Source organism: Mus pahari, chromosome 2 (assembly GCF_900095145.1).
Source record: "Mus pahari chromosome 2, PAHARI_EIJ_v1.1, whole genome shotgun sequence".
Lineage (NCBI taxonomy): Eukaryota > Metazoa > Chordata > Mammalia > Rodentia > Muridae > Mus > Mus pahari.
The window spans coordinates 66,703,881-66,715,318 of NC_034591.1; the positions used below are offsets into that span (position 1 = coordinate 66,703,881).

An 11,438-nucleotide genomic window follows, 5' to 3' on the forward strand; every position below is an offset into this window, starting at 1 on the left:
GGGGGGAGGTGAGGTGGTGGAGGAGGAGGAGGCAGAAGCATTGGGCATGCCTTTAAACCCCCCACTCAGGAGGCAGAGGCCCTCGGATCTAGACCAACCTGTTTACAGAGTGAGTTCCAGGACAGCTAAGACTACACAGAGAAACCTTGTCTCAAAATAAAGGGGGGCGGGCAGGGGAGGGGAGTAGTTTGGTAATGTTCAGTGTGCCAATTTAGAGGACATGCTAGAAGGTTTTCACCTGTAAAAAATCTCTCAGTAAGTGGTATCTGTTATTACCAATACATCTCAGACAAGTCTGAAACTGTCGTCTCTTGGAAGCTTTTGAAAGGAACTTCTCTTTCTCTAGTTTGCTGTGTGTCCTTCTGGGTCCCTGACTGCAAGGAATAGGAAGTGAACTGGGAGCTATGTAGGCTGTGGGAGCAAGACTGGAAACCGTTTCCGTTCCTTCCCTCCTGCTCCTGTCCCTTAGCTGCCTTGCCGTACCTAATATCCCAAGAAGCTTGCTAGCAGGATAGATCTCAACATTGATAATAACTACAGCGGATACCACGGATGCTCAAGTCCCTTACATAAAATCATGTAGTGTTTGCAGATAACCTATTCATATGCTTTAAAATACATTAAATCGATGTCTAGATTTCCAATACAGTAGAAGGCTAGTAGTTGCATTGTGGAGGAAATAACGACAAGAATAGACACAATTTTTTTCTTTCCAAATTTTTTTTTGGTGGGGTGGGGTTGGGGACAGAGTTTCTGTGTAGTCCCAGCTGTCCTGGAACTCACTCTGTATGTAGACCAGGCTGGTCTTAAACTCAACAGAGATCTGTCTGCCTCTGCCTGGGGAATGCTGTGATTAAAGGCATGTGCCCCTCCCCCACCACCACTGGGCTCCAGATATTTTTATCCCATGTCAGGTGTATTTTTGACTGTAGACCTGCAGATACATGGGACAAAATGCCTTTTAAAAAAGAACAACAACAAAACCCACAAACCAGTGTTATACGCTGCAGCCCTGGCTGCTCTGGAACTTGCCATTTAAATGATCAGGCTGGCCTTGAGCTCCCAGAGATCTACCTGCCTTTAGCTCCTGAATGCTGAGATTAAAAGACATGTGCCACTCTGTCTGGCTGCTCTCAGCTCTCCATTCTAAGCTAGCCTGGGGCTCACTGTTTAGTTCAAACTGCCTTTGAATCTGAGGCAGTCTCCCTGCCTCAATTTGTGAATGCCTGGTTTACAGATGTGGATACTATGATTATATGATTCTCTTGTCTCTTGAGCAGCTTTCTGGGAGGGACAGTCAGATGTGTTATAAGAGGCCACCTACCCCTTCTTCTTCACTCCAGCCAAATGCAGAGAAGAGCTCATACCTCTATTCAGCAGAGGCCACACTGTGGACCCTGGTGCCTGCTGTTCATGCCTTGGAAAAGAAAGTTTCTCTGTGTAGCCCTGGTTGTCCTGGAACTCACTCTGCAGACCAGGGGGGCTTTGAACTCAGAAATCCACCTGTCTCTGCCTCTCAAGTGCTGGGATTTAAGGCCTGTGCCACCACACCTGGCTCTAAGAAAGCTGATTCTTGCCTGGCCCACTTGCTGACTCTGGAGGGACGCTTAGGGACAGCGGAGAAGAAGCTGGCTGACTGTGAGAAGACAGCTGTGGAGTTCAGCAACCAGCTGGAGGGCAAGTGGGCCGTGCTGGGGATCCTGCTGCAGGAATATGGGCTGCTGCAGCCTCGACTGGAAAACATGGAGAACCTTGTGCGCAACTGGAACTTTTGGGTCCAGCAGCTTCTCCCTGGCAACAAGGGGGAGGTCCCCAAGGTAGCCCTTGGATGCCCTGACTAGGGAGCTTAAGGGCCTGTGCCTGTAAGCATGTAGGTGAACAAGTGGGACATTGTGGTTTCAGGTGCCCCTGACCTTTGATGACGTGGCTGTATATTTATTTCTCTGAATTAGAGTGGGCCATCCTGGAGGACTGGCAGAAGGAACTCTACAAGCATGTGATGAGGGGCAGCTCTGAGATGCTCGTTTCCCAGGGCAAGGCTGCAGAGGAGTACCTGGGTTTTCGTCCTACAATGGCTTCCTGCCTCTTTGCTTTTGCTTTAGGCAGCCAGACTCAGACTTTTCTCCATGCCCTCCCCATTCTGTATGCAGATTATGCCATCTCCAAACAAGTCATTCTCACCCAGATAGAGAGGGGAGAAGAGCCTTGTCCTTCAGGCCCCTGGGGCCAGGAGAAGGGGGCTGAGGAGGAGACAGTATGCCAAAGGAAACCAAACACTAGTAAGTATTGGTACATCCTGAGACTGCTGGGGCAAAGTGAACACAAACTGCCTTCCTGGGTAGACTGGACCATTTTAGAGCTGGAAAAGGCCACTTACCCAGAGCTGGCTACACTTTGAGGCTTCTCTGAGCAGGAGTAAAGAGAAGGCTTCTCCTCTGATTAGGAGGCACCAGCACAAAAGGGATGGTTGTGAGGTCAGAGGTGGCAAATGGAGATCAAGGATATAATAGGCATCTTCTGAGTGAGTAGATGGTCAGTTATGGCAAAGCATCTGCTTCATGCCACCTGCAGTGGTACCCATGCCATCTGCCATCACTGTTGTTCAGCTGGCAGCAGCAGCAGACTGCAGGTGCTGTTCTGCTTCTCTCTGGGATGGGTCCTTGGGGGACAAGACTAGGACTGACCCCGCAGCCAGTGTTGGACAATGGCTCCAAAGGAACTGTTACTGACTCCCCTGGGGGCTGGTGAGGAGGCTCAGTGGTTAAGAGCACTGACTGTTCTAGCAGGACTCATGTTCAGTTCCCAGCACACACTTGGCAACTTAGAGCTGGCCTTAACTCCAGTTTAGGTAATCTGGTGCCCTCTTCTGACCTCTGTGGGCAGGAGTCACAGATACATGCAAGCAAAATACTCATATTCTCCCTCTTCCTCTCTCTCTCCCTCTCCCTCTCCCTCTCCCCCCCCCCAATTATTTACTTATTTTATTTTTGGTTATTTAATTTAGAGTCTCACTATTAGGGAGCTCTGGCTATCCTGGAATTCACTATGTAGACCAGGCTGGCCTTGAACTCATGGAGATCTGCCTGTTTCTTTCTCCCAAGTGCTAGAATTAGAGACCTGTGCCACCATGTTTGGCAATAAAATAAATATATCTTTAAAAAAACATTTAAACATAACCCAAAGTAGAACAGGACAGTAATCATTGTCACGGATCTTCAGCAATGAGCTTTTGGCAAGCCTAGGTTATAGGGGGAGACCTTGCATCAAACAGAGAAGAAAGGAAAAAAAAAATCAGTGACAGAAATGTGCTACCCATCTCTTTCTAGACGTAACCACAATACCATCACTTCCCATAGAAAATTATCTAACACCCAGTCCTTATTCTGTTTTCAGTAGGAACTTGAATTTTAACTTTAATAACCCTAAGTCCACATACTGCATTTGGTTTATGTCTTTTAAATCTATAAAAAACTCCAAGTCCACCCACATTTTCAACAGTTTTACTGAGGTGTAATTTATGTGCCGTAGAATCCACCTATTAAAGTATGACCCTAACTCAAGATCTGAGGTGGGAGGATTGTAATCTAAAAACCCCCAAACAAATAGGAAAGAATCAAGAGTTCGTGTTTAAGCAGGGTCTACAGGCTTGTAATCCAAGACATTCTGGGCACAGGAGACTCATGAGTCAGAGCCTGCTTAGTCTACGGAGTGAGTTCAAGGCCAGTCCGGGCAACTTAGAACTTGTGTCAAAATTTAAAAGTGAAATTAGGGCTGATGAGATGGCTTATCAGGGAACAAGGACATGTGAGAGACACAAAAAAGTAGGCTTTAGACAAGAATTGAGCTACAGGCAATGAACATGGCCACTGTATCTTTATATTCTGTCTTTGGTCTGATAACCTAGAATCCCAGAGACTCTTATTGTGGCCCTGGAGTCACTGGCTTCCTGTCTTCGAGACCTTGGTATTGTCCTCAGTGACATTGCTTTGTGTTTCTAGACATTTCTCTGAGTCCAAAGCAGGCCCCAAGACCAGCTAGCCCTGCCCAGGAGGAATCAAATCAAAGGCAGACACCTGAGCAGCAGCAAGAGGACGCAAACATGACTCCTCCTGAGCCAGGCACTGGGGAGTGAGCACATCTGGACAGCAGCAACAAGCCAGATGTTGAACTGTGCTGAGTAGGCTCTTGGGAGCTGAACCTTGAACAGGTAGGTTTAGTCTTTTCAGTGCTCAGATGTCTGAATAGCACTGTAGGGGCCTGGACACACCCATCTGCCTGGGGTAAGGGGAAGAGTGTGCATGGGCTTTCTACATGGCCATGTCAACAGGGTGGCCTCTGTCTCACCTCCCAGTGTGGCACTAGGTTGGCACACTGTAGTTTCTCAGGATTCTTTCTGAAAACTTATTGAGACCTCTGACTTTTCTCTTTCATCCAGGATCTGTGTCAGCTTCTGTTTACAGGTGGTTCCTGCTGGCCCTTTTCTGAGACTCAGAGTGTCATACACAGAGCTGGGCTTACTGCGTTCTCTTATTCTTCTCTTACTGATGGCCTCACTCCTAACCCTTGTTGCCTTCCTTCCGGGGGCTTCTCTGCATTTCCCCCACAGCACATGACTTCATCTCTGGTGTTCCATCCAACCAGTATAAACTCAAGCTGTATGCATGAAATTTGTGAGATGAGACCTGAGGTAGGACGATAATGTCCCCACCATTGAAACACTGGGGCTCTGTTCTGGGACCTTCCCTAACCCTCTATTATTTTGAGATTGAGGAAGGTAACAGATGTGGAGGGGCAGGTTGTGAGCCTGGGCCTACATGGGATTGGCGGTGTGGCCTTTATAGCTCTATTCTCATCTCAGAAGCCCTCCAAATGGAGCCTGAGGATCTGTTCTTCCTGCCAGACCCTTGAGTATGTCTACAGCTTGCTGAGAAAATGGGGCATACTCTGTGATACTTGGGTCAAGAATGGCCCTCATCAGATTTTTCCTTCTCACAGGGATTCCAGCAAGCACCAACACTTTATCACTTAAAGAGGAGGAAGAATCTGCAGAGTGGGGAGAGTTGCCACCCTCCCCTCCCACGATAGCCTGCCTTCTATGGGGCCAGGTGAGTGAAAAGAGAAAACACTTGTGACTGTGGCAGAGCCTCATAGAAGCTCAGAGGGCCTTTGGCGGTAACAGTCAGCCTGTGGTCAACCGGCCTTAATGGAAAGTTACTGCTTGAAGGCATGCTGCAGACAGACAGACTCTATCTGCTAGTGACAGAAAGGCTGTTCATATATGATCTGCTCCAGTCCCTCAGTAGCCCACCTAGATCCACAGCCTCAGGCATCTTGCACTCTGCATGGTGACCTAGAGTTTCAGTGTAGGTCCTTCACCTGGATTCTGGGTTGGTTTTGTTTTGTTTTGTTTGTTTGGTTTGTTTTGTTTTGTTTTTAGTTTTTCAAGACAGGGTTTCTCTGTGTATCCTTGGCTGTCCTGGAACTCACTCTGTAGACCAGGGTGGCTTCAAACTCAGAAATCTGCCTGCCTCTGCCTCCCAAGTGCTGGGATTAATGGCACGAGCCACCACTGCCTGGCTAATTCTGTATTTTTTTTTGATAGGGCTCAATGCCGACCTTCTGTTTTCTGTCTCTGGGGACCACTGTCCTCTCCTCAGCCTGTGCTTTTCATGGCTCTGTCCCTGCAGTTACACTATCACAGTTATACACTTGCATCGGATGAGACCTTCACTGAGACCCCACAGGAATCACAGGCTGATTGGGTAGCACACACCTTGGTGGATTTGTTTGGGGTGAGTGACATACAGGCAAGTCACTCCCCTCCCTCATCTAGGCCACAGCCTCTTCTCACCCCCTAGCTGGCTGGCTTTAAAATCACTATGTAACTAAGGCTTGTCTTAGATTTACAGACAGTTCTCCCATCTCACTTCCTCTTAATTGTGGTCTGGAAGCAGTTGGTGCCCATGGGCTCCTGGTCCTTTTTAGATTGTGACTATTCTCATCATAACATTTAGGGTCTTGGTAGCACCATTGCCATCTGTCTCACAATGAACTCATGGACTCTGCAGGGTCCCTCGCCCCTGGCTTCTGCAGCTTGCTTCCTTCTCTGGTGTTCTTGGCTCAGCTTCCAGGAATGAGGCATAAGACAGCAAGCAAAGTTGAACAATACATGAGACACTCACTCCTGCCCCACGGTGTCTATGAATAGGACCCCTGGCCAGATCTGATGGCACTCACAGAAACCGGGGAAGGGAGGGAGGCCTGAACCTAGAGTAAGGCCTGGATCAAATAGCAGGAATAACCAGCAGTAATTCCTGTGACCATCAAGACAGAAGCCCTGTCTGAGGATGAACCTTCTGCAGTCCTCCAGCCAGTCCGTATTTAGAGTCCACAGAAAGACCAGGATTAAGACTAGAGGCCACAGATGGCATCACACTCAGGGAGTGCCCAGTCAGCAGAGGTTATGGGAGAGCCACCCTGTATCCTTCCTTGGCCACAGAAGCAGGCATTCCTGTGCCCTGACTGTGGGCAGAGCTTCAGCTTGAAGATTAATCTGACAATCCATTAACGGACCCATGTAGAAAAAAACCACAGGGAGGCTTGGAGTGGCTTGCCTGTTAGGTTAGAGAAAAGCCACTCCACACGAACTAGGGGAGGTGGTGGTGCCAAGGCCCTGTCATCTACTGGCTACCCGAGGAGCCCACAAGCCACCAGTCCCCAACAAGCCATGCCTTCTTGGGACAAAGGCCAGCAACTACAGTTTACCACTGTAGCGAGTGCCTTCACTCCTGTCAGCAGCAGAAGAGCCTGGCACTGCTCCAGCATCAGCGCACAGGCAAGAGGCAGAGCTGGCCTGCCTGTCCCTACTGTGGCAAGGCCTTCCGCTGGCCCTCAGACCTCTTTTGTCACCAGTGTATCCATACTGGTGAGCGTCCCTATCAGTGCCCCCAGTGTGGCAAGGCCTTTAACAGAAGCCACCACCTGACTGCCCACATGCAGACTCGGGGGAGTCCGGCCCTGCAAGGGCCCAGCTCTGAACAGGACGGGACCTGCACTATCTCAGGGCCTTCCCTTGTGCCTGACCTGAAATTGGCCCCTCAGTCTGGGGCGGCTTTGGAGAGTCTGTTTTTGTTTTCCTTTCAATTGAGAAGAAGCAGCTCTTTTGGTGACTCTCTCTCTCTCTCTGTGTGTGTGTGTGTGTGTGTGTGTGTTTGTGTGTGTGTGTGTGTGTAACAGGGTACCCCTGTCTCCTAATTCCTCCTTTTCGACATTCCTGACTTATAAAAGATTCTTAAAACTTAAGGTCAGGCCTCTTTCGCTGGTACTGCAGGCAGTAGAAACAAAAGTTGTCTCTTCCAGATGGGACAAGAGAGGCCTAGGGGAAAAGGTTTAAATGGAGAAAAGTCTACAGTCCATCCACCTGAGAAAGAAAGCAGGATTGACAGATAGCTAAGGGAAACACGGGAAATTTGCATTGCTTTCTTTGTTGGCTTTTCTTTTTACTTTGAGATTTTTCTTCGAGACCAGAAGCTGCTGTGGGGTAGGAACTTTCTGCTACCTCCTCCATGTGGGGCTGACCGGGTGGGAGGACCAGCTTAGTGTAGACCTGCTTCAGCGGGGACATCCTGAAAGCTAAGTGCCAGGGGGTTTGAATGCCTGGAATGGCTCACAGTCTTGTGAGTCCACATGAGTCTCCCTCATGTGGCAGGCACATCCATTACTACTACTTGTGAGGAAAACAGAAGCCAGGAGTGGCTTACTCCTTGCAGATCTCAGCGTTGACAGTGAAGTTGTGTAGCTGGACTTCGGCTACTTTGTGGGTTCTTCTTCTAGCCTTCAAGAGAGAAAAGGGTAGAAGGGGTAAGGGGTGAGGTTATCGTTAGACGACTTCCTGCTCATAAGTGGTGTTGAGTTTCTTGGGGCAAGTTTGATCTTTGATGTCAGGATATCTAATTTGTTCTTGTGCACAACTCTATAACAAACCCCAACCAACAGCAACAACAACCAACTCTTGGGGCTCTAGAATTTACCTTCTTGAATAGTGCCTAGAATTCCAAATAATGCACACTTGCAGAAACTCTCTGCAGCTGGCACAATCACACCCCTGCTAGCGCACAAAACAAATCATGCACTGTGGACAGTCTGAAGCAGCCCTATATCCCACACCTGGGATTAAAACAAAAACATTCCAGGCTGGTGAGATGGCTCAGTGGGTAAGAGCACCCGACTGTTCTTCCAAAGTTCAAATCCCAGCAACCACATGGTGGCTCATAACCATCCATAACAAGATCTGACTCCCTCTTCTGGAGTGTCTGAAGACAGCTACAGTGTACTTACATATAGTAAATAAATAAATCTTTAAAACAAAAAACAAAACAAAACAAAAAAACAAAAACATTCCTATAATTTCTCTGTTTTTTAAAGAAACAAAACTTCACTATTGTGGCTATGTGATTGATCCACTGTGATAGGCCTTCAAAAATGCTTGAAAGAGAATGTTAGAGCAAGCCCAGAAAGCACCTGTCCTTTATCTGTCTGGGGCTCTTGTTCCTTGTGTGACAACGAGAACAGCTCCAGGATGTCACCTTAGAGTTGTTTATGTGTGGTTTTGCTCTTCCTCTTACATCTGAGACACTTTTCTTGATCCTGTGTTCTTTGTCCCCAGACAGGAAGGACCTTTCTCCTGCCAAGAGGTAGAAATTCCTTCACTTTCCAGCTGAGTTGGTACTTTAGGGGCCCTTCAAAAGCACAGGCTCCAGACCAGGAATTTGAGGTGATAGTGTCGTGCCTCAAAGTCACGAGACCTCTTTGTCACAGCACCTCCAGTGCTGCCTAGACAGCCTGGTGGGTGCTTCTGGAGCTGGGGTGATGGATTCCCGTTCTGCTCTCTTGTCTGGCACTCAGACACCAGGGCACATGACGGCTCCCAGGCGCCTTCATCCATGGCTGTGCTATTCCTAAAGTCCTTCAGACTCTGTAGCCATTCAAAAGTCCTGCACAGATGGGGCAGAGGGTGACACTGCCATCACCCCAGGGTAAGGGTAAGTAAGCAAGTCTGTGGCATGCAGCCATGGTTCTGCACGTTACTTGCCTGCACACCCAACCGTTGTTTAGGCCCTACAAACAAGACAGCAGTTGTCAGGACGCGCTCAGACTGAACGTGGACAGTATAGCTGCCCCAAACTTAATCCTCAACTGCAAGCGCTCATGCTGCTGTTCTAGGGCTCTCTTCTAATGCTTCAGATGTTCTCTGGAAACAGGTAACTCGCATTTGAAGCACAAATCCAAGTGCTAGGGGTGCGGGAAGAGGTGCTGTGTAATCCTGGCTGGCCTTGGGCTTGCAGTGATTTTTTTTTCCCCCTACCTACTAGGATTTACCTGCTTGTGCCATTATGCCCAACTGGGCTTACTGCATTTATCCAGAAATTCAATAGGACAGGTTAAAGAGTATTTTGAGTTAAGAATGAACAAAGGTTGCATGGTTGCCTGAGCTCAAAGGCGTTGGATCCCAGAGTCTGATGACTTTTGTAAAACAAAGATATGGTTGGGCCACAAGGCCCTAAGAACTATGGAGGTGGAAATATTAACTTAATCGGTGCTCTGTAAATACACTGGAAAAAGTAACCGCGTGTTTGTGGCCTAGTTTGTTCTGGGGAGTCTCAGCAGGTGACCCTAGCGGTTGGCGTGGCTCTACAGTGCAGGAGCTCGACACCTGGCGCTCACACCTGCGGGGCCACACGCTAGCGAACGCTGTGCAGCTTGTGCTCCCAGCTAGCCAATAGAGTCTGGCTTCTCTACCGTCAGGGGCGGAACCTCCAGGGCTAGCCAATGGGGAGCCGCCTTCTGGAGGGTGTGGCCTGCGTTTCTGCCGCGGGAGCAGCGAGGACGCCTCGGTCTCAAAACTGCCAGCTGCGTCCAGGACGACCGTCCTGATTCCGTGTCGTGAGGCCAGGAAGGGCCGCCTGTAGGGAACACAGCGGCTACAACAAGACGAGGCAGAATCGCGCGCAGCCATGACTGAGGCGGTCGCTGCACCGGTAAGGGTGGCCCTCACCAACCATGTGGGGGGATGTGAAGTGGTTCCTGAATTCGCCGGGAGGACATCTTACCACCTCTTAAAATTGGGTAGAGCTCAGCCAGGTAGTCAGGGAGGAGGACCAGGAGGTCTGTTGCCACATGATAAAGTCCTTGTCTCTTTTGCCACGGCTTTGATCATTTGTGATATACGGCCGTTGAGCTTAACCAGGAAATATCTGGTCCCGGTGCACCGGCCGCGGTCGTTTTTACCCCACGACTCCTTTTTTTCCCAGGATCTCTTTGCTCCACCTCGCAAGTATTGGCCATCTCCGATCCAATCCCGAGCTAAGGCCCCCTCCAGTTAGCCCTCTTGGTCCTGGGACCTAGAATCTTGCTCCTGCCTAAGAGGTTCCACGGCCTTTCAGGCCTGAATTCGATTCTATTAAGGGTAGATACTTCCTCGCTTGTTGTTTTCTGATGAACACCAGGAAGACTTTCCTACTGCAGCTAGTTAGGGAATCAGTGTCATAGAAAACGTTGGGTAGGCGTGTTTTAGGTTCAGGCTTGACTTATTATTGCGTCCAACCCGTGTGAGTGAACTACCGAGATTTACTGTCCCTGAAGGTAGGAGGCATCTCCTGCTAGCAGTAGCTTTGCAGTGACTTCAAAGACATTTCTTGGCGTTAGATTTGTGGCAAAGGATCACAGAGAAACGAAGATATTTGACCTTTATGTGTGAAGACTGCCTCCTCCAACCACATTTTGTTGTATGGGTCAGTGGTCACAGACCCCAGGATGGAGTGAGGAAGAGAGAGGTGTCTAGTGACAAGTATCTTACTGTGTGGGACACTTTGCTGTGTCTTTTTTTACGGAAGATATCTTGGGGGAAGTTTAACGTCACAAAATTGTATTAGTTGCAGTCTTTGGTTTAGAACATATAATACATTCTGGCCAATGGTCAGGAACCTTCATGTTTATTGGTAATACAGTATATAATAATGTCACATAACCTGAGTGCTTTTTCATACCTGTAGTTTGACTACCTTAGAGATAGAGGAAAGTTCCAGGATTTATCTGTAGTCCCCACAGCTCCGCCTTTTATTTACAGCTGTGCATGGTGACATTGCTCCCCTTCTTTTGACTAAGATGCTGGCTTTTAGCTTTCTCTGGAGCTCCTTACTGGCATCTAAAATCTAGCTTTCAGTAAAGTGACTGTTCAGGGCAGTGTAGTGACTGTTGGGGGCTGTTTGTCCAGGTGTCTCAGTCACAGAGACCTAGTGTCCAACTCGAAACAAGCTGAGGTTACCTGAGAGGAGGGAACCTCAATTAAGAAAATGCTTCCAGGGCTGGTGAGATGGCTCAGTGGGTAAGAGCACCTGACTGCTCTTCCGAAGGTCTGGAGTTCAAATCCCAGCAACCAC

General features: G+C 48.7%; 2 protein-coding genes across 2 annotated transcripts in view; both read left to right on the plus strand.

Annotated features, from left to right (window-relative positions):
* Znf783 (zinc finger family member 783) overlaps positions 1–8,697 on the plus strand; it is a 9,233-nt gene extending 536 nt beyond the window's left edge. Inside the window, 10 exon segments of the mRNA XM_029535271.1 lie at positions 1,344–1,440; positions 1,567–1,817; positions 1,903–1,932; positions 1,934–2,033; positions 2,151–2,315; positions 4,996–5,105; positions 6,500–6,642; positions 6,644–6,668; positions 6,670–7,120; positions 8,666–8,697. Of these exon segments, the coding sequence (XP_029391131.1) occupies positions 1,344–1,440; positions 1,567–1,817; positions 1,903–1,932; positions 1,934–2,033; positions 2,151–2,315; positions 4,996–5,105; positions 6,500–6,642; positions 6,644–6,668; positions 6,670–7,120; positions 8,666–8,697 (1,404 nt within the window).
* Positions 8,698–9,914: 1,217 nt separating this feature from the next.
* The window catches only part of LOC110316638 (zinc finger protein 398-like), a 10,549-nt gene continuing 9,025 nt past the window's right edge, over positions 9,915–11,438 (plus strand). Inside the window, exon 1 of the mRNA XM_021191062.2 lies at positions 9,915–10,037. Coding sequence (XP_021046721.1) covers positions 10,014–10,037 — 24 coding nt within the window. The 5' untranslated portion in view covers positions 9,915–10,013. The remainder of the gene's footprint in view (positions 10,038–11,438) is intronic.